General features: G+C 46.3%; 1 protein-coding gene across 1 annotated transcript in view; it reads right to left on the bottom strand.

The window, feature by feature from the left end:
- Window positions 1–21,783, bottom strand: part of LOC117746568 (disks large-associated protein 1-like) — a 98,342-nt gene that overhangs the window by 9,034 nt on the left and 67,525 nt on the right. Inside the window, exons 10-14 of the mRNA XM_034555794.1 lie at window positions 15,972–16,097; window positions 15,632–15,790; window positions 15,448–15,530; window positions 10,725–10,770; window positions 10,256–10,507 (exon numbers count right to left, since the gene is read on the bottom strand). Of these exons, the coding sequence (XP_034411685.1) occupies window positions 10,256–10,507; window positions 10,725–10,770; window positions 15,448–15,530; window positions 15,632–15,790; window positions 15,972–16,097 (666 nt within the window). The remainder of the gene's footprint in view (window positions 1–10,255; window positions 10,508–10,724; window positions 10,771–15,447; window positions 15,531–15,631; window positions 15,791–15,971; window positions 16,098–21,783) is intronic.

Here is a 21,783-nt window from a genome sequence, read left to right as displayed (position 1 = left end):
CAACTGTGGCATTTTTTAAGTTAAAATCTGCAAATTAATTAATATTTGGTAGTTATAGGTCCAAAGATTTAACTGAAATTGGGAAATAACATGAGGGAATTTTTGTGGTTCAGTGTCTACAATACAAGAAAGAAATGTGTGTTCATTTCAGAAGACAGAACTATTGATATACTAATCAGGCAAATCTTGTCCCAAAAAAATGCAGAAAAGCTGGTTCACGCGTTTGTTACTTCTAGACTAGATTACTGCAACTCCTTATTATCAGGCTGCTCTAATAAGTCTCTTAAGTCCCTCCAGTTGATCCAGAATGCTGCAGCTCGTGTACTCACAAAAACTAAGAAAAGAGATCACATGACTCCTGTATTAGCTGCTCTGCACTGGCTCCCTGTAAAATCAAGACTCACATTTAAAATTCTTCTCCTCACCTACAAAGCCTTGATTGGTGATGCACCATCATATCTTAAGGAGCTTGTAGTACCATATTGCCCCACTAGAGAGCTGCGCTCACTAAATGCGGGGCTACTTGTGGTTCCTAGAGTCCTAAAAAGTAGGATGGGAGCCAGAGCCTTCAGTTATCAAGCTCCTCTTTTATGGAACCAGCTTCCACTTTCAGTCCGGGAGGCAGACACAGTCACCTCATTCAAGAATAGACTTAAGACTTTCCTCTTTAATAGTGCTTATAGTTAGGGCTGAATCAGGTTTGCCCTGGTCCAGCCCCTTGATATGCTGCTATAGGCTTATAGGCTGCTGGGGGATGTTTTAGGATACACTGAGCACCTATCTCCTCTTCTCTCTCTCCTTATGGATGAATTTACATCTCTCCATTGCACCTTATTAACTCTGCTTCCTCCCCGGAGTCGTTGTAACTTCACGTCTCATAGGGTCCATTGGACCTGGAGGTGTCTGATGCTGGTGAGCCGGCCTCCCGCGTTGCCCCCCCCCCCCCCTCCTCTCTACCTCCTTCTGTTTCATGGATTGGAGTTCCATTCATACATTGTCATATTCATGTAATGTGTTTATGTAACTCTGTAACTCTGTTCATTCTGTACACATGACATCTATTCATCTGTCCATCCGGGGAGAGGGATCCTCCTCTGTTGCTCTCCTGAAGGTTTCTTCCCTTTTTTCCCTGTCAAAGGTTATTTTTGGGGAGTTTTTCCTGATCCGATGTGAGGTCAAAGGTCAGGGATGTCGTATGTGTACAGATTGTAAAGCCCTCTGAGGCAAATTTGTAATTTGTGATATTGGGATGTACAAAATAAACTGAATTTAATTGAATTGAGTTAATCACTGAATCAATATGTCCTTTAAAAAAAATTTTTTTTTAATGCTGTGATCGTGGGATCTAAAGGAATTAAATATTTTTATCATGAAAATCAATGTTGGTGATGAAAACAAGCTACACTGGTAATAGGAAGAACATCGCTGAAAATATGCAAACATTTGGACCACCCGGGACTCAGAAGTGGGAGTCAAAGACACACACACTCACACACACTCAGAAGCAATGAATGAATGAATGAATGAACTATGTGTGAAATAGTTGAAATCCCTGTTGGACAGCAGAGATATTTGAATCTTACAGTGAGATGACTCGAAATTGATTTTTTTATTATCATTCACTAGTCCATTTACTATCTTTTTGATTATTTTATTAATAATTTAGAGTGTTGCCCTCGATGGACTGGCGGCCTGTCCAGGGTGTCCCCTGCCTTCGCCCTATGTCAGCTGGGATAGGCTCCAGCGCCCCCGCGACCCTAATGAGGATAAGCGGTATTGAAAATGGATGGATGGATAATTTAGAGTAAGTATTGTAAAAAAAACTGACCATGTCTCTAGGTAGAGCCGAGACATCTTGAACACAGAGCCAATTGTTGTTGTTGTTGTTTTGATGACTTTGCATCATTAAGTGAATGCCCTTATATAGCCAGGCAGGGCCCTATTTCTCTACCTGGCTAACGTGGTTAATGGGATCATTTTCCGGATGAGATTACACAACTCAGTTTTCGGTTCCTCGAAGCAAGTTTGGAAAAATCACCATGGCAACACATCAACAAATTTGAGCCTGCTCCAGCGCAGTCTCATTCAGTCTAGCTGGATAAACTGGCCACGCCCCCTGAAGAAAGTGGCAGCTCACTTCCTCATTGATGAAGGAGCGATATTAGTTAGATTAACGTTTTATAGGGAGAGAGTTCTTATGATGTCATGATGACTTCCTGTACGAGTGCCATCGATTCTGCCCACGAGGAATCAATTATTACAGACCTTCTGGAGCCTACATTGAACACCACACGCCACAGCATTGACTGTCTCACAGACTGTATGCAGAGACTTGTGGTACAGTGTGGTACATTGTTGTACATTGAGGTACAATGTTGTACAGTGTGGTACATTGTTGTACAGTGTGGTACATTGTTGTACATTGAGGTACAGTGTGGTAGAATGTTGTACAGTGTTGTACATTGTGGTACATTGTTGTACAGTGTGGTACAATGTTGTACAGTGTGGTACATTGAGGTACAATGTTGTACAGTGTGGTACAATGTTGTACAGTGTTGTACAGTGTGGTACATTGTCGTACATTGTGGTACAGTGTGGTACAGTGTTGTACAATGTTGTACATTGTTGTACAGTGTGGTACATTGTTGTACATTGAGGTACAATGTTGTACAGTGTGGTACAGTGTGGTACATTGAGGTACATTGTTGTACAGTGTGGTACATTGAGGTACATTGTTGTACAGTGTGGTACATTGTTGTACATTGAGGTACAATGTTGTACAGTGTTGTACATTGTTGTACATTGTTGTACATTGTGGTACATTGTTGTACAGTGTGGTACAATGTTGTATATTGAGGTACATTGTGGTATATTGTTGTACATTGTTGTACATTGAGGTACAATGTTGTACATTGAGGTACATTGTGGTACAATGTTGTACATTGTGGTACATTGTTGTACAGTGTGGTACATTGTTGTACAGTGTGGTACAGTGTGGTACATTGTCGTACATTGCGGTACATTGTTGTACAGTGTGGTACAGTGTGGTACATTGTTGTACATTGTGGTAAATTGTGGTACAGTGTGGTACATTGTTGTACATTGTGGTACATTGTTGTACAGTGTGGTACAGTGTGGTACATTGTCGTACATTGTGGTACATTGTTGTACAGTGTGGTACATTGTGGTAAATTGTGGTACAGTGTGGTACATTGTTGTACATTGTGGTACATTGTTGTACAGTGTCTGCGATGCAGAACATTAGGAAAGCCGCTGTATGCCGTGGTTTTGGTGGAACTCATGGGTGTGTTCATTACGTTCCCTGGCCATGTCCGTGAAATACAATAAAAGTTATATATGGTCATCTCCACATACATGAATATACACATATATATTATCTACTTGTTCTGAAAGAGTTGAGATAGTTATTTTAGAACTCATTGGATTATGCATAACATTAAGCCGACTGCCAGCAGGCACATTTAAAGAATGAGGCACTTAAAATTAGCCGCGTTCACACCAAAAGTGTTGCGAGTAGATTCATGAAAGTCAATGCACAGATGAATGGATGCGAATAAAGAGGATTTTCATCCACTTATCTAGACGTATAGTCGGTGAAAGTCACCGAGCTGTGTGAGCCTACGGGTGATGTTATGTATAAATATACACTACCCTTCAAAAGTTTGGGGTCACTTAGAAATGTCCTTATTTTTCAAATAAAAGCACTGTTTTCTTCAATGAAGATAACATTAAATCAATCAGAAATACACTCTATACATTGTTAATGTGGAAAATGACTATTCTAGGTCTGGTTTTTAATGAACTATCTACAGAGGTGTATAGAGGCCCATTTCCAGCAACTATCACTCCAGTGTTCTAATGGTTCATTGTGTTCTTAGAAGACTAATGATGATTAGAAAACCCTTGTGCAATTATGTTAGCACAACTGAAAACAGTTATGCTAGTGAGAGAAGCTATAAAACTGCTGCAAATGGAGCATTCTTTGATGAAAGCAAAGTTTGAAGAACAAAATTAATATTTCAAATATAAATCATTATTGCTAACCTTGTCAATGTCTTGACTATATTTTCTATTAATTTTGCAACTCATTTGATAAATAAAAGTTTGAGTTTTCATGGAAAACACGAAATTGTCTGACTCCAAACTTCTGAACGGTAGTGTACATATATATGATATTAATGTTATGAACCCTCCTCCTATGAATCGCCACCTTAACGTGGTGGAGGAGTTTAAATGGCTCAGTGATCCTGGGAGCTATGTTGTCCGGGGCATCAGCCCCTGGTAGGGTCTCCCAAGGCAAACAGGTCTCGGGGGAGAGCCCAGACTAAGAGCGGTTCAATAAACCCTGATGAATAGCAGCCCACGGACTGAAGCTACCTTGCCCGGACAAGGGAAACCGGGGCACCCTCCCGGAGCCAGACCCAGGAGGGGAGCTCGTCGGCGAGCGTCTGGTGACCGGGCTTTCGCCCATGGGGCCCGGTCGGGCTCAGCCCGAAAAAACATCATGGAGCAGCAGTCACCCTGTGGACCCACCACCCGCAGGGAGAATTATCGGGGTCGGGTGCTATAGACCAGGCGGCGGGCCAGGCAGGAGACCTGGGCGGGCCAATCGCTGGCGGCATAAACTAGCTAGGGACGTGGAACGTCACCTCACTAGCGGGGAAAGAGCCGGAGCTGGTGCTGGAGGTGGAGCGGTACCAGCTAGATGTAGTTGGGCTCACCTCCACGCACAGCATGGGCTCTCGAACTAAGCTCCTGGAGAAGGGTTGGACTTTGTCCTTTTCTGGAGTTGCCCAGGGTGAGAGGCGCCGGGGGGGAGTGGGGATACTCACGAGCCCCCGGCTGAGCGCCGCTGTGTTTGAGTTTTCCCCGGGGAACGAGAGGGTCGCCTCCCTGCGCCTACGGGTTGCGGGGAGTAAGGCTCTGACTGTTGTTTGTGCTTATGCACCGAACAGCATTTCGGAGTATCCGGCCTTCTTGGAGTCGGTGGGAGGGGTCCTGGAAAGGGTGCCGCCTGCCGACTCCATAGTTCTCCTGGGAGACTTCAACGCTCACGTGGGCAATGACAGAGAAATCTGGCGGGGCGTGATTGGGAGGAACGGCTTGCCCGATCTGAACCCGAATGGTGTTTTGTTGTGGGACTTCTGTGCTAGCCACAGTTTGTCCATAACGAACACCATGTTCGAACATAAGGTGGCTCATAAGTGTACCTGGTACCAGAACACCTTAGGCCGGAGATCAATGATCGACTTTGTAATTGTATCATCTGATCTGCGGCCGGATGTCTTGGACACTCGGGTGAAGAGAGGAGCAGAGCTGTCAACTGATCACCACCTGGTGGTGAGTTGGATCAGATGGCGGGGGACTCGGCTAGAAAGACCTGGCAAGCCCAAACGTGTAGTGAGGGTGAACTGGGAACGTCTGGCAGAGGATCCTGTCCGGGAGGTCTTCAACTCCCACCTCCGGAAGAATTTCTCACAAATCCCGAGGGAGGCTGGGGACATGGAATCCGAGTGGACCTTGTTCAAAGCCTCTATTGTGGACACGGCTGCTCGGGGCTGTGGCCGGAAGGTCATCGGTGCCTGTCGTGGCGGCAACCCGAGAACCCGGTGGTGGACACCGGGGTGAGGGAAGCCGTCAAACTGAAGAAGGAGGCCTTTCGGGCCTGGCTGGCCCAGGGGTCTCCTGAAGCAGCTGACAGGTACCGGCGGGCCAGAAGGGCTGCAGCGGCGATGGTCGTGGAGGCTAAAACTTGGGCATGGGAGGAGTTCGGGGAGGCCATGGAGAAGGACTTTCGGTTGGCCTCAAGGAAGTTCTGGCAAACCATCCGCCGGCTCAAGAAGGGAAAGCAGGGTCTACCCCAGGCTGTTCTCAGCAGGGGGGGGGGAACTGCTGACCCGGACTGGGGACATCGTCGGGCGGTGGAAAGAGCACTTTGAGGAACTCCTAAACCCGGCCAACATGTTCCCCGGAGAGGGGGCAGCGCCAGAAGACTTTGGGGTGGATTCACCCATATCCCTGGCAGAGGTCGCTAAGGTAGTCAAAAAGCTCCTTGGTGGCAAGGCGCCAGGGGTGCATGAGATCCACCCTGAGATGCTGAAAGCGCTGGACATTGTTGGGCTGTCTTGGTTGACACGCCTTTTCAGTGTCGCATGGGTGTCGGGAACAGTGCCCATGGACTGGCAGACCGGGGTGGTGGTTCCCATCTTCAAGAAGGGGAACCGGAGAGTGTGCTCGAACTATCGTGGTATCACACTGCTCAGCCTCCCGGGAAAAGCTTATGCCAGGGTGCTGGAGAGGAGGCTCAGACCGCTTGTCGAACCTCAGATTCAAGACGAACAGTGCGGAACAGTGGACCAGCTCTTTACCCTTGCAAGATTACTGGAGGGGTCCTGGGAGTTTGCCCAACCAGTTTACATGTGCTTTGTAGACCTGGAGAAGGCTTTCGACCGGGTCCCTCTGGGTTTTTGTGGGGGGTGCTGCGGGAGTATGGGGTGCCGGACCCGTTGGCACGGGCCATCCGGTCTCTGTACGCCTGCAGTAGGAGCTGTGTTCGTCTGCTCGGTAGTAAGTCAGACACGTTCCCGGTGGGCGTTGGCCTCCGCCAGGGCTGCCCTTTATCACCGGTCCTGTTCGTGATCTTCATGGACAGGATATCTAGGCGCAGCCAGGGGGCGGAGAGGATCCGGTTCGGGAGTCTTGGGATCGCCTCTCTGCTGTTTGCGGATGATGTGGTCCTGTTTGCCTCCTCGGACCGTGACCTCCAGCATTCACTGGGGCGTTTTGCAGCCGAGTGCGAAGCGGCAGGGATGAGAGTTAGCACCTCCAAATCTGAGGCCATGGTGCTCTGCCGGAAACCGGCGGATTGCTCCCTCCAGGTGGGGGCAAACTGCCTACCCCAAGCGAAGGAGTTCAAGTATCTCGGGGTCTTGTTCACGAGTGAGGGTAAGGTGGAGCGGGAGATCGACAGGCGGATCGGTGCGGCTGCAGCAGTAAAACAGGCGCTGTACCGGTCCGTCTTGGTGAAGAGGGAGCTGAGCCGGAAGGCAAAGCTTTCCATTTACTGGTCGGTCTACGTTCCAACCCTCACCTATGGTCACGAACTCTGGGTCGTGACCGAAAGAACGAGATCTCGGATACAAGCGGCCGAAATGAGCTTCCTCCGTAGGGTGGCCGGGCTCAGCCTTAGAGTTAGGGTAAGGAGCTCGGACATCAGGGGGGAGCTTGGAGTCGAGTCGCTGCTCTTTCGTGTCGAAAGGAGTCAGCTGAGGTGGTTCGGGCATCTAGTCAGGATGCCTCCTGGACGCCTCCCATTAGAGGTTTTCCGGGCACGTCCAACTGGTAGGAGGCCCCGGGGAAGACCGAGGACACGCTGGAGGGATTATATCTCCCGGCTGGCCTTGGAACGCCTCGGGATCCCCCAGAATGAGCTGGGAAGTGTTGCGGGTGAGAGGGAGGCCTGGGTCGGCCTGCTGAACCTGCTGCCACCGCGACCCGACCCCGGATAAGCGGGTGATAATGGATGGATGGATGGATGTTATGAACCCAAACACGAGGGCATTAGATGTTCCGACGTTTGTGGGATGTCCACAACAAGTATAAAGCAGAAATACTGGTTATTTCTTCCATAGTGGATGGCGGAAGTTATAAATGTTTCCATGGAGATAAGCCACGCCCCCTCTCAAGCACGAGTGAAGTGAATGAATTGATTAGATTTTGCCATGATTATTGTCTGGAATTCCTCATATTTGTTCATGATCATCTCCTGTTCCTCAGCGGAGAAAAAAGAGTCTCTTCATTTGAGTTGATTTGCCTTTGTGCTGTTAGTTTTGAAGTCGGACGGGCACGCGCAACTATCCTGATTACTGAAGTCTGGCTCGAATTAACGAGATTGTTTGAGCGCGGATCAGCCTTTGTGAAACCGGGATAGCCTGATGTCAATCATCTTGTTAATTTTAGCTGGCTAATAGGACATTTGATCGACTTAGTTGAGCCACGTACGAGAAATAGGCCCTGTTCTCATCCAGCATTCCGAGCTAGATATCCGTAGATATCCCATGAATGTTATCAACGTTATCATGAATGAGGCCGATGTTTGTTTCTCGTGTGAAACAAGAAGTCAGATTAATTTGTCATGTAACTTTGGAAAAAGTAGTCACGATCTTTTCATAAACCTAACTAAGTTGAAGCCGGAAGTTTATTTTGAAAAGACCGTTTGCATATAAAAAGCAGAAATTGGAGCGTATTGTATTGGGAAGAAAGCGTATGAAAAATGAGGAGTAACTCTTCGTAAGATATCATACAAACTGTTGAAGTATAAGGATTAGGGTTGGGTACCGACAACCGGTATACGACCGGTGCCTACCGGACCGAAACACAACGCAGATTTCGGTGCTTCGTTTCGGTGCCTGAGCCGATTGAAATACTTTGTTTACACTCCTCTGATGACTCCACCCTGGCAGGCGGTAACGATAGCCTATCGTTTATATAGCTACAGTAGCTAGCTAGCCATCAACCTTTTAATGGAGAAAATGCCGAAAGGTAAACGGTCAAAAATGAGGCTGTATTTCACAAAATGTAACAAAAATAATTGCGTGTAAAGGGGGGAACACGTCAAATGTAATGAAACATCTGGCAACACATAACGTCCACTTGAAAGCAGAGGCATGCACGGTGTTTGACCGTGAGCCTGTATCAAGCACATCAGAGGCAGTCTGGGAGCTCCCTGGCACCGGCGATGGGGAGACCGGTCCCCCTGAAAACGTGGAGACCGATGATGACATCAGCAGCCTTAACTCAGGTTAGGACCGTAACGTCTTGCATTTATAAAATAGGCCTAATAACAACACATGATAAATTAGGCATCATAACCATGTTTAAGCTAGCTAGCTAGCCTACCGTAGATAGCTAGCTACTAGCAAACGGCTACCTGCAAGTCAGTGTAATGTTAATGAAACTAGCGGCAGCATGTGTAGTGAAGCTTCTGTTGCGTGTACATATTTAACATTATTTATGTTTATATTTGTGTCTCTCCAGCTTCAACAGTGACCACATTCATCTTGGTAAAGGCTCATTTAACAAAAGACCAGGTGGAGGAACTCCACAGGTCTGTGACCACGTTCTTTTTCCACTGTGGAATCTCCATGGTTCAGGTGAAAAAGACTAATAAATATCCTCCAATGTATTGTATTTATTTATTTAAATGATTGCATTTCTTTTGAAGCATGTTTGTCTAAACACTACTTGTATGTATTTTTTGTACCAAGCGTGCCAAGCAGTCAGCCCTAGAGAAGCTGTTGGAGGAAAAGGACCGAGAGCTTCTTCAGGACCACTAAAGGCAGAGCCTCTCCATCCCTGAACAGGTCCAGAAAGAGATTGAAATCTACAAAAGTCTGCCTTCAATCTCATCAGGACCAGACCCTGCAGCCTGGTGGATGGAGTCTGCACTTTCAGACCCATACCTGTGTGTACAGGCCTCATCGACACCATCTGAGGGTTTTCTCCTGTGCAGGACATGCAGTCAGTCAGGAGAGTTGTCGTATTTTGCCAGAGAAGACAAATATGCTCACATTTCTGCAAGAGAATTGCTGAAGTTTGAAGCTGTGTACAGAGTGTGTGTGTGTTTTGTATTTCTTTATATATATTTTAGTATACTGTAAACTGTTATTGTTCATAGTTTGAAGTTAAAAAGTTTGAAGCTGTAGTTTGAAGCCAGGTATTTTCTATTATTTATATTTATACAATACTTTTAAACTGTTAATATATTGTTCATGTTGAAGAAGAAAATGTGCCTTGGCAATAAAAAAAAAGAGCCTTTCTTTAATGTCGTCAATCGTCGTTTTGTGTTTAAAAAATAAAAGTATCGGTTCAGGCACCGGTATCGTTTTAAAAGTATCGGTTTAGCACCGGTGTCGGAAAAAACTAAACGTTACCCATCCCTAAAAAGGATACGTTGATATAGCTGGTGTGAAGAACTGAGTATAGAGAAGAAATAATGTAAAAAACATTCAGATGTTTATGTGTTGGAGAGATATGGAGATGAATGTGTGAATAGACAAAGTTAAATTATTAAAATTGCTTATCCCTATACCAACATGTAATCATGAGTAAATATCAAATTAGTAAAGAAAACGCCCAAGCAATTCTTTAGTAATTGATCCACATATTGACGTTTTTCCCGGTGTTATCCCTGAATTCCACATACCTCCAGAATAGCAGAGCTGTTGAAGTTGACGTCCAGTGAGTCATCTGTTACACTGTCTATCCATGGGTCTGGGGGGGGGAGGATGGACGGGTCAAAGCCTACATCATCATAGTCATCGGAGGCACAGGCGTGGTAGTGGTTCCCTGAGCCCTGGATGCTGACGGTAGAGGTGGCAGCATCGCGGGAGTATTGTCGAGAGAGGGCACCGGATGACAGGACTTCCATGTCGGTGTCTGGGGAGTCTAGAAGGGTGTCCAGCAGGTCCGGCATGTCCATATCTGCCTGAATGGAATAATGGATAAATCTCTACTATCAGGTACTTCAATGAAACACCCTCATCCTTCAAACACTAAATGAGAGGACCCACACAGTTAACTCTGTCTAACTATAGACATTTTTCTAACTAATAAACAGACAGTTGACGGACACAAAAAACAGTGCTGTGGAGGAGGTAATGATTTGAGGGGTAACCCGAAAAACAGCTGCAGTGGAAGCTTACCTGTACAGCTGCTGTCACACTGTTGGAACGCTGGAACCGACGATACCTGAACACAAGAAAGACCTGATACACTTCAGACCAAGATCGTTTCCATGTCTGTTCTGAGATATCAATTTCTTGATTCATGTGTTGTTGATAAAATAAGGCTTCCATTTTTTTTTTTTTTGGTTACATGTCCCAATGTACCCTTTGTTAAGCCTCACTCATGCTGCGACTCCATCAAACTGACAGAGTTACCATGGAGCCCACACTGTCACTATCTGCACTCCCTGAAGAAACATGATCAAATTCTTCAACAACATTTTTGGATTTTAGAGATAAGCAGACAGAAGCGTTTACACCAGAGGTAGCCAACACGGTGCCCGTGGGCACCTGGTCACACGACCACGTGAGTATTTTATTTAATCACGCTTGCATTAATTAATGTAGATTTTAAAAAGACAGTATTTACATTTGTAACATTTTAAAAACAAAAATATATTCTGTATATATGAACTCTGACCTTTTCTGAAGTAAAAGTTATTATATTAAATATTGTGGGCATGTCAAACAAGGAAGTGGGCGGAGCTATGATGGGGAGCTAGATGCGTTTTTTACCCTCAAACGAAACAAAATAAAACATGGCAGAAAACCGAAAGAAAACTCATTATTTTCACGATGATTGGGAGGAAGAGTTCTTTTTTACTACAGTTAAAGAAAAATGTGTGTGTCTCATATCGTTGTCATTTGTTGTGTGTGGAGAGACACTTCGGCACGTGTCCCAAAAGCTTCTATGCTAGCTACACACCTGGCATCACAAAAAGCAACTGAAGCTTTGTTTAGAGCTGCGAATGTTTTTGATAAAGAGCAAGAAAGCCTTTTCGGATGGGGAGGTATTGAAAGAAGCAATGATGATCCTTGAAAACACTGTGATCAAAGACGAGAAGAATGGTCCCGATGCCATCGTCACTCTCTCAGATGTCCAACTGGGGGCAAGATCTGGCTAAGTGCAGGTGGTTTAGCATCCAGTGCGACGACTCCGTGGACAGCACCAGTACAGCTGATGATGTTTATCTGGATAGTGTGTGATGATTTCTCCACAAAAGAAGAAGTCCTGACATTTCTGACAACAACAAGGGGAATTGGCATCTACAACGCGGTGAAGAGGTTCTTTGTGGAGAAAAAGGTGCCATTAGAAAAGCTGGTGTCGGTGATAACACACGGGGCTCCTGCCACAACGGGCATGCAGGCTTCACCGCGCAATGCAAAGGTGACCCCGACTTCCCAGAGTTTATACATTACCACGGCATCATTCACCAGCAGGCACTCTGTGCAAAGGTAACCGGCTTTGAGCATGTCATGACTCCTGTCGTGAAGATCATAAACGGCATCCGCTCCAAAGCCAAACAACACAGGATCTTCAAGGTGCTATTGGAGGAGCTGTCAGCTGAATACGGTGACCTGTTACTAGGGTGACCTGTTACTAGGGTGACCTGTTACTACACACAGAAATCCAATGGCTCAGCAGGGGATGTATTTTGCAGCGGTTTTTGCCACTTTTTGGTCAAAGAGTTCATGCAATCCAAAAGGGAAGATGCCTCGCAGCTCGAGGACACTGAGTGGATACTTGACTTTTTTAACGGACATCACTGGAAAACTGAACTGTGAGCTGCAAGGCAAAGGTAAAACTGTCGCTGACATGATAAGCGCTGTTAATGCATTTAAAGCTAAGATGAACATTTTCTCTCTGCATTTACAGAGAAAAAGAAGTGCTGCACTTCCCCTCCGTAGTCAGTGTTGAATGGCGATGCTTCTGCATCTGGTGCTTTAGACAAAGCTGTGGAAAAGTACTCTCAAGCCATAAACAGGCTAGAGCAAGAGTTTGAGAACAGGTTTTGTGACTTTGACATCTTTGTGCATTGCTGAGCAACTGAGTGCTGTTCAACTTGGATGCTGGACAGGTGGAGGTGGAAATCATAATGTTGCAAAATGACCTCCACCTCAAAACCCATCAGTCTGCACCAAACCTTTGGTGCCTTGTGGACACAGAAAAGTAGACAGGTGTATGCACAGCAGCTATGAACGTTGCCTTGTTGGCTCAACCCATCTCTGTGAATCAGCCTTTTCCGACATGAACTTCATCAACAAACAGAACACGTTGCCTTACTGATGCACATCTACAAGACTCACTCAGTGTCCAATTATACTCCAGATTACAGTACATTGGTGAACAGTATGCAATGCCAGAATTCCCACTAACAGACATTTACAGACAAAGAAAAAGAAAACACCATGACAACATTAACACAAAAATGTAAAAAAAAAAATCAAAAAGTGTTTAGTACTAATGTAACATTATTCATTTAAAAAGTTTTAAAAAATCTTACATAACTGATAACTTGTACAGTCAGAGTTCATGATTTGTTAAATGTTACAACGGTAGTGTTTAGATATGACAGTTAATGATTTCCTAAATAATTTGATAATTTGTACAAAAATATAATGCGTGTGATTTTGAACAACAAAATGTGGAACATCAATATATGGATATAGTTTGGCTGGGTCTGGGACCAAGCAATAGGAGAGGGGCCGGACTATATTTGTATGTGCTGTTGATTTACATATACATAAAGGGGATTGATCCATAAAATCCTTAAGTCATCATATTCACCGACCGAGAATCCCACACAGTTCCACAGTTCACGCGTCCGAGCATCCGCTATAGGATATTTACTGTCAGCGCTTTCCTCATTATAGAATCAGCTGTCAGTCTGACACCACAGTATAGGGAAACTTGATCCTGAGTTTAGAAGTCGGTAAAACTGGTCCTCAGCCACAATTATTAGAGTTTATTGCAGAAGATAACCTTGACAGATGAGTCTGTGGGTGTTTGTTTGTGACCAGAGAGAGAGACATAATTAAACGACAGCCGGATATGAGTCAGCTAGACTTAGCTAGTCCGAGGGAAAATTCAACTTATGTAGCATAACTTCAATAACTGAATACATCATCTAATCAGGTTGCTGTATCAACAACTTGTGACTAACTAAAAAACTTAAATATAAGCCAGTGATGTTTTACATCTCAGCGGTATATGTAAGAACATAAGCTTCTACCGTGGCTACCACAAGTCTTTACTCAAAGTAGGCTTATGTTATTATCACCAATAGAAACACTTGACAAAACTGCCAACAAAAGAGTAGATGTCTTCAGGATCTGGAGACCTGCAATCTTTTAAATGGCCAGCAGGGGGCCTCTGGTTAAAGACGTCTGACTTTGGAGAAGTCTATGAGAAAATGTACTTATGTAACATGAGTTTATGGTCTCAATCCCTAGTTACAAGTCTTCTTCGATACAGCCTGATGATCACTTAGTAAACTATGGTCCCATTTAGGGTAAAAATAGAGTATGCTTTAGGGCGTGGCTACCTTGTGATCGTGAAGTTGCTACCACTGCGTAGCTACCACTGCAATGTTCAGTGTTTGGTTGTACTAATACAGGAGTCGGCTGTCCATTTGTTACTAAGTATATATAGTTTTAACACAGTTTTTTTGCTAGCCAAAATGAACATACCAATTGACCCTTTCCGAAGTACCGCCCGTTGAACGTAGACTGGCCAATCATATCGTAGCATCGGCCAGCTCTGACAAGGGTCAAAAAACTATCCGTCTCTGCGTCATAGATTTTCATGTAATGATTTCAGACTTTCTTCATCTTCAAGCTGGTTTAGTGGATTTGGAGCTTGTCATGGTTAAATGTTTTGTAAGAGTGATACTTTTTAACCAGAGAGGTTAGAAGGAAATAAAGGTTTCTAAATATGCTTAGGCTGCTGAATCAGTTTGACATCCTTGGTATTCCGTTAAACACATATTGTAGACCCTCTTGTCTGCTTTTTTCGGAAATCTCTTAGATTGTATTTATTCACAAAGTGCAGTTAGTGATTATGTTGGCGCAATAATAGCTCTGTCAGCTTGACGGAACAGCAGCAGGGGTGGGGCTTAGCAAAGGGAACTGATTTAAACCATCACAAAGCATAGTACTTCCTGTAGATTCCTGTAGATTTACATTGAATGAATGAGAAAATTTGCTTTTAATGGCCAGTGAGGGAAAATGGCAGATACTGTTTTTTTCGTGCAGTTGTCAAGCAAATAAGTAAAAAAAATAATAATAAAAGTATTGTGTAGTTCATATACTTACTTCCAAACCTTCAAATACCACCCCTTGGAAGTAAAATGTCAGGAAATTGTTTCAACTGGGCAAGTTTGAATTGTTCTTTTATGTCAGCTAGGATTGGACAGAGATAGGCATTTCCACGGTATTGGAATATCCGAGAAAACACCAACAGCAGAAAACGTTGATCGTGAGGTAAATGTTTGCAACATTCATCAGAACTTATTCGTCAAAGGTGATTCCATATAACCTATCACATCAACTGTTTTTCGAAGAAATTCAAAAAACACCTTGGATAAACTATTTCGCAATTGAGGAGGTTTTTTTCTAATTCTAAACAGCTTTTGTAATGCGATACTTCGAATTGTTTCAAAGCATTAGGTAAATGGAACAAGGTTAATGTGCGAAAGCTGTTTCGAGGTTTATATGGACACTTAATTATAGTTTTCAGATAGATATATTCATTGACAAATGTCTTTTCCTTACTTGCTCTTAAACCAAATGTCCAGTCTTGCTCATGTTGTTAAATGGTCAAGTACATTTTGACTTAAAGGTCAACAAAGTAAAAGATTACCCTCTCTCATCCTCCACTTGCACCCCTACAGAGGTAAACTTGGAGGGATCCTCTGGATCTGGAACCTCCTCTGGTCCATCCACCTACAGGAGACAGGCAGGATTAGTCCCTTATAATCACCAACAATCAAGCCCACTATTTTCTCTATTTCGTCTCTACGCCTCCACTGCTGTCTCACACATACCTGGATGCCTATGGAGAGACATTTGCCCTTCCTGAGTGCTTCTTTCCTATATACGTCCCGGTGGACTTCAACAACTGGCCCACTGCTTAGGACTGAGGGGGTGGAGGTGCTGACTGTCATGGTGCTGTTACTGACATGCTGACTTGCCGGTCCATGTACCTATATGAGAATAATGAGAAGAGGCATAAAGTGCTATGTGAATACACTATTCACAAAAGCAATGAACATTCTTTTATTATAAAGAGTCACTTCCCAAAATGGGGAATTTGGTATTAAAAAGTAATAATCTGTGAACTGCACAAAGCAAAAGTGGATTAGTATCAGTAGGAAAAAGACTAACCTGTGCATTAGCAGCTTCTATGGCGGCTGTCAGGGCCTTCATGCTGTCGATGCTTTCTGTTGAGTTACTGAACCCTGATTGGATGGTCATGTCACCTCTGGGTCCCTCCTCCTCCATGTAAGCATCCTGATTGGTTTTAGAAAACATGGAACGTTGCTCTTAAGACATGGGGTTGAATTGACCATAAAATATCACATCAAATTTCATAAGAAAAAGCAGGAGTTGCACAAAGTCATAACTGTCTGAAACACCTTTCGTTGCAGACTGAAAACTCATCTGTTATCTCATCTATGGCCCATAAAAATAATAAATGAATAGAAAATATAAAAACTATCTCCATCGTATTACAGACACTGGATCAGTCGATTGGCTTTTCAGGTACCGCACTAAGTAGGTTTAAATCATATTTATCAGATCGATCTCAGTTTGTATTTGTAAACGATGAAACCTCAATGACCACCAACGTTAATCACGGAGTTCCACAAGGTTCTGTGCTTGGACCAATTTTATTTACCTTATATATGCTTCCTTTGGGCAATATTATCAGGAAACACTCCATAAACTTTCATTGCTATGCAGATGATACTCAATTATATCTATCGATCAAACCAGAGGAGACCAACCAGCTCGCTAAAATTTAAGAATGTCTTAAAGAAATAAAAACATTGATGACCTGCAACTTCCTGATGTTTAACTCAGACAAAACTGAAGTTATTTTACTGGGCCCTGAACACCTCAGAGATCAATTATCAGGTGATGTGGTTTCTGTAGATGGCATTGCCCTGGCATCCAACACCACTGTTAAGAATCTCTAGTTATCTTTGATCAGGACTTGTCCTTTAACTCCCATCCATCCATCCATTATAAGCGGCTTATCCGGGGTCGGGTCGCGGTGGCAGCAGGTTCAGCAGGCCGACCCAGGCTTCCCTCTCACCCGCAACACTTTCCAGCTCATTCTGGGGGATCCCGAGGCGTTCCAAGGCCAGCCGGGAGATATAATCCCTCCAGCGTGTCCTCGGTCTTCCCCGGGGCCTCCTACCAGTTGGACGTGCCCAGAAAACCTCTAATGGGAGGCGTCCAGGAGGCATCCTGACTAGATGCCCGAACCACCTCAGCTGACTCCTTTCGACACGAAGGAGCAGCGACTTGACTCCAAGCTCCCCCCTGATGTCCGAGCTCCTTACCCTATCTCTAAGGCTGAGCCCGGCCACCCTACGGAGGAAGCTCATGTCGGCTGCTTGTATCCAAGATCTCGTTCTTTCGGTCACGACCCAGAGTTCGTGACCATAGGTGAGGGTTGGAACGTAGACCGACCAGTAAATGGAGAGCTTTGCCTTCCGGCTCAGCTCCCTCTTCACCAAGACGGACCGGTACAGCGCCTGTTTTACTGCTGCAGCCGCACCGATCCGCCTGTCGATCTCCCGCTCCACCTTACCCTCACTAGTGAACAAGACCCCGAGATACTTGAACTCCTTCGCTTGGGGTAGGCAGTTTGCCCCCACCTGGAGGGAGCAATCCGCCGGTTTCCGGGAGAGCACCATGGCCTCAGATTTGGAGGTGCTAACTCTCATCCCTGCCGCTTCGCACTTGGCTGCAAAACGCCCCAGTGAATGCTGGAGGTCACGGTCCGAGGAGGCAAACAGGACCACATCATCCGCGAACAGCAAAGAGGCAATCCCGAGACTCCCGAACCGGATCCTCTCCGCCCCCTGGCTGCGCCTAGATATCCTGTCTATGAATGTCACGAACAGGACCGGTGATAAAGGGAAGCCCTGGCGGAGGCCAACACCCACCGGGAACGTGTCTGACTTACTACAGAGGAGACGAACACAGCTCCTACTGCAGGCGTACAGAGACCGGATGGCCCGTGCCAACGGGTCCGGCACCCCATACTCCCGCAGCACCCCCCACAAAAAACCCAGAGGGACCCGGTCGAAAGCCTTCTCCAGGTCTACAAAGCACATGTAAACTGGTTGGGCAAACTCCCAGGACCCCTCCAGTAATCTTGCGAGGGTAAAGAGCTGGTCCACTGTTCCACGACCGGGACGGAATCCGCACTGTTCGTCTTGAATCCGAGGTTCGACAAGCGGTCGGAGCCTCCTCTCCAGCACCCTGGCATAAGCTTTTCCCGGGAGGCTGAACAGTGTGATACCACAATAGTTCGAGCACACTCTCCGGTCCCCCTTCTTAAAGATGGGAACCACCACCCCGGTCTGCCAGTCCATGGGCAATGTTCCCGACCCCCATGCGACACTGAAAAGGCGTGTCAACCAAGACAGCCCAACAATGTCCAGCGCTTTCAGCATCTCAGGGCGGATCTCATCCACCCCTGGCGCCTTGCCACCAAGGAGTTTTTTGACTACCTTAGCGACCTCTGCCAGGGATATGGGTCCCAAAGTCTTCGGGCGCTGCCCCCTCTCCGGGGGACATGTTGGCCGTGTTTAGGAGTTCCTCAAAGTGCTCTTTCCACCGCCCGACGATGTCCCCAGTCCGGGTCAGCAGTCCCCCCCCCCCCCCCCCCCCCCCCGCTGAGAACATCCTGGGGTAGACCCTGATTTCCCTTCTTGAGCCGTCGGATGGTTTGCCAGAACTTCCTTGAGGCCAACCGAAAGTCCTTCTCCATGGCCTCCCCGAACTCCTCCCATGCCCAAGTTTTAGCCTCCACGACCATCGCCGCTGCAGCCCTTCTGGCCCGCCGGTACCTGTCAGCTGCTTCAGGAGACCGCTGGGCCAGCCAGGCACGAAAGGCCTCCTCCTTCTTCAGTTTGACGGCTTCCCTCAACCCCGGTGTCCACCACCGTGTTCTCGGGTTGCCGCCACGACAGGGACCGATGACCTTCCGGCCACAGCCCTGAGCAGCTGCGTAAACAATAGAGGCTTTGAACAAGGTCCACTCTGATTCCATGTCTCCAGCCTCCCTTGGGATTTGTGAGAAGTTCTTCCGGAGGTGGGAGTTGAAGACCTCCCGGACAGGATCCTCTGCCAGACGTTCCCAGTTCACCCTCACTACACGTTTGGGCTTGCCAGGTCTTTCTAGCCGACTCCCCCGCCATCTGATCCAACTCACCACCAGGTGGTGATCAGTTGACAGCTCTGCTCCTCTCTTCACCTGAGTGTCCAAGACATACGGCCGCAGATCAGATGATACAATTACAAAGTCGATCATTGATCTCCGGCCTAAGGTGTTCTGGTACCAGGTACACTTATGAGCCACCTTATGTTCGAACATGGTGTTCGTTATGGACAAACTGTGGCTAGCACAGAAGTCCAACAACAAAACACCATTCGGGTTCAGATCGGGCAAGCCGTTCTTCCCAATCACCCAATCACGCCCCGCCAGGTTTCTCTGTCATTGCCCACGTGAGCATTGAAGTCTCCCAGGAGAACTATGGAGTTGGCAGGCGGCGCCCTTTCCAGGACCCCTCCCACCGACTCCAAGAAGGCCGGATACTCCGAAATGCTGTTCAAAGTCCAACCCTTCTCCAGGAGCTTGGTTCCAGAGCCCATGCTGTGTGTGGAGGTGAGCCCAACTATATCTAGCTGGTACCGCTCCACCTCCTGCACCAGCTCCGGCTCTTTCCCCGCTAGTGAGGTGACGTTCCACGTCCCTAGAGCTAGTCTCTGCCGCCGGCGATCGGCCCGCCCAGGTCTCCCGCCTGGCCCGCCGCCCGGTCTACATAGCACCCGACCCCGATAATTCTCCCTGCGGGTGGTGGGTCCACAGGGTGACTGCTGCTCCATGGTGTTTTTTCGGGCTGAGCCCGACCGGGCCCCTTGGGTGAAAGCCCGGCCACCAGACACTAGCCGACTAGCTCCCCTCCTGGGTCTGGCTCCGGGAGGGTGCCCCGGTTTCCCTTGTCCGGGCAAGGTAGCTTCAGTCCGTGGGCTGCTATTCATCAGGGTTTATTGAACCGCTCTTAGTCTGGGCTCTCCCCCGAGACCTGTTTGCCTTGGGAGACCCTACCAGGGGCTGATCATATCTTAAGGAGCTTTTAGTACCATATTGCCCCACTAGAGAGCTGCGCTCACTAAATATGGGGCTACTCGTGGTTCCTAGAGTCCTAAAAAGTAGGATGGGAGCAGGAGCCTTCAGTTATCAAGCTCCTCTTTTATGGAACCAGCTTCCACTTTCAGTCCAGGATGTAGACACAGTCACCTCATTTAAGAATAGACTTAAGACTTTCTTTTTTAATATTGCTTATAGTTAGGGCTCAATCAGGTTTGCCCTGGTCCAGCCCCTTGATATGCTGCTATAGGCTTATAGGATGCTGGGGGATGTTTTAGGATACACTGAGCACCTATCTCCTCTTCTCTCTCTCCTTATGGATGAATTTACATCTCTCCATTGCACCTTATTAACTCTGCTCCCCGGAGTCTTTGTGACTTCACGTCTCATAGGGTCCATTGGACTTGGCTTTGTCTGATGCCTGGTGAGCCGGCCTCGCGTTGGCACTGCTGATGAGCCCTGCCCCCCCTCCTCTCTACCTCCTTCTGTTTCATGGACTGTGGAGGGCCATTTATACATTTCTGTCATATTCATTGAATGTGTTGTAACTCTGTAACTTTGTTCATTCTGTACACATGACATCTATTGCTTCTGTCCATCCGGGGAGAGGGATCCTCCTCTGTTGCTCTCCTGAAGGTTTCTTCACTTTTTTCCCCCTGAAAGGGTTTTTTCTATTATTTGTGAGTTTTTCCTGATCCGATGTGAGGTCAAAGGTCAGGGGTGTCGTATGTGTACAGATTGTAAAGCCCTCTGAGGCAAATCCTTAATTTGTGATATTGGGCTATATAAAACAAACTGAATTGAATTGAATTTAATATATTGATCATTAATTAAAAACTCTCAGATAACTCGTGGTATTCTCACAACTTCCCAAACACATGCATCTTCGCTAAAACCTAAACTGTTGTTTTGATATAGTTTTGCTTTTGTTAAAAAAGGCCTTCATTTACTTCAATACATTTTTTTTTCTTTCTCCATTATTTGATACATAATGGAGGCATGTGAGAAAAAGTATGTTTTTTTACTTGTATATAAATGGTCATTTGGTGGGTATTCCTTAAAGTAAGTGAGCAATGTCCAATGGAAAACTGATCTCTGCTACATTAGAAAAAAGCCTTGTCTGCGCGATCTCGTCAGGCGCCTTTTTTTTTTTTTTAACGACTTGACGGGGAGCGCAACCCGGTAAAATCAACAGGTACAGATCCAGGATGGACAGTTATGGAGTAAGGGACATGAAGCACTTGTTGGAAGAATTAATAAAACATGAGAGGACACCAGGACACACATGAGAACACCAGGACACACATGAGAACATGAGAACACCAGGACACATGAGAACACCAGGACACACATGATAACATGAGAACACCAGGACACACATGAGAACATGAGAACACCAGGATACAAATGAGCACAAGAGAACATGGAAAATCATTTCCCGGCGGCTCTTCGGCACCAGCAACTGGGTGCTTTCCTCTCCTGTCTGAGCGTCATGGCTCACTCTGTACAGTCTGTCCCTAATCAATGAAAAGTGTGGATATGACTGCGCTGCGTCAGGGCGCACCAACTGACCATCAATTCGTATCACTTGGTCGAAGGCTGAGCGTAGAGTATCGTCACGAGACTGCTCGAGTGGAAAATCCTCCATGGAGTGAAACTCGGGAGCCGGTGGAGTCTCCACGGGGGGCTCCGCCGGTTCCCCCTCCCCGTCTGCAGCTGAGCACAGCACAGATATCACATATCCTTGTCGGCCGTGAACGCACCCCCGCAGCCTGTCCCATTAATTTATTAAACCCCGGCCAATCT

This window comes from Cyclopterus lumpus, chromosome 17 (genome assembly GCF_009769545.1).
Source record: "Cyclopterus lumpus isolate fCycLum1 chromosome 17, fCycLum1.pri, whole genome shotgun sequence".
NCBI classification, from domain to species: Eukaryota; Metazoa; Chordata; class Actinopteri; order Perciformes; family Cyclopteridae; genus Cyclopterus; species Cyclopterus lumpus.
The sequence above is the reverse complement of the archived record's forward strand: the minus strand, read 5'-3'. Positions and strand labels throughout refer to the sequence as shown.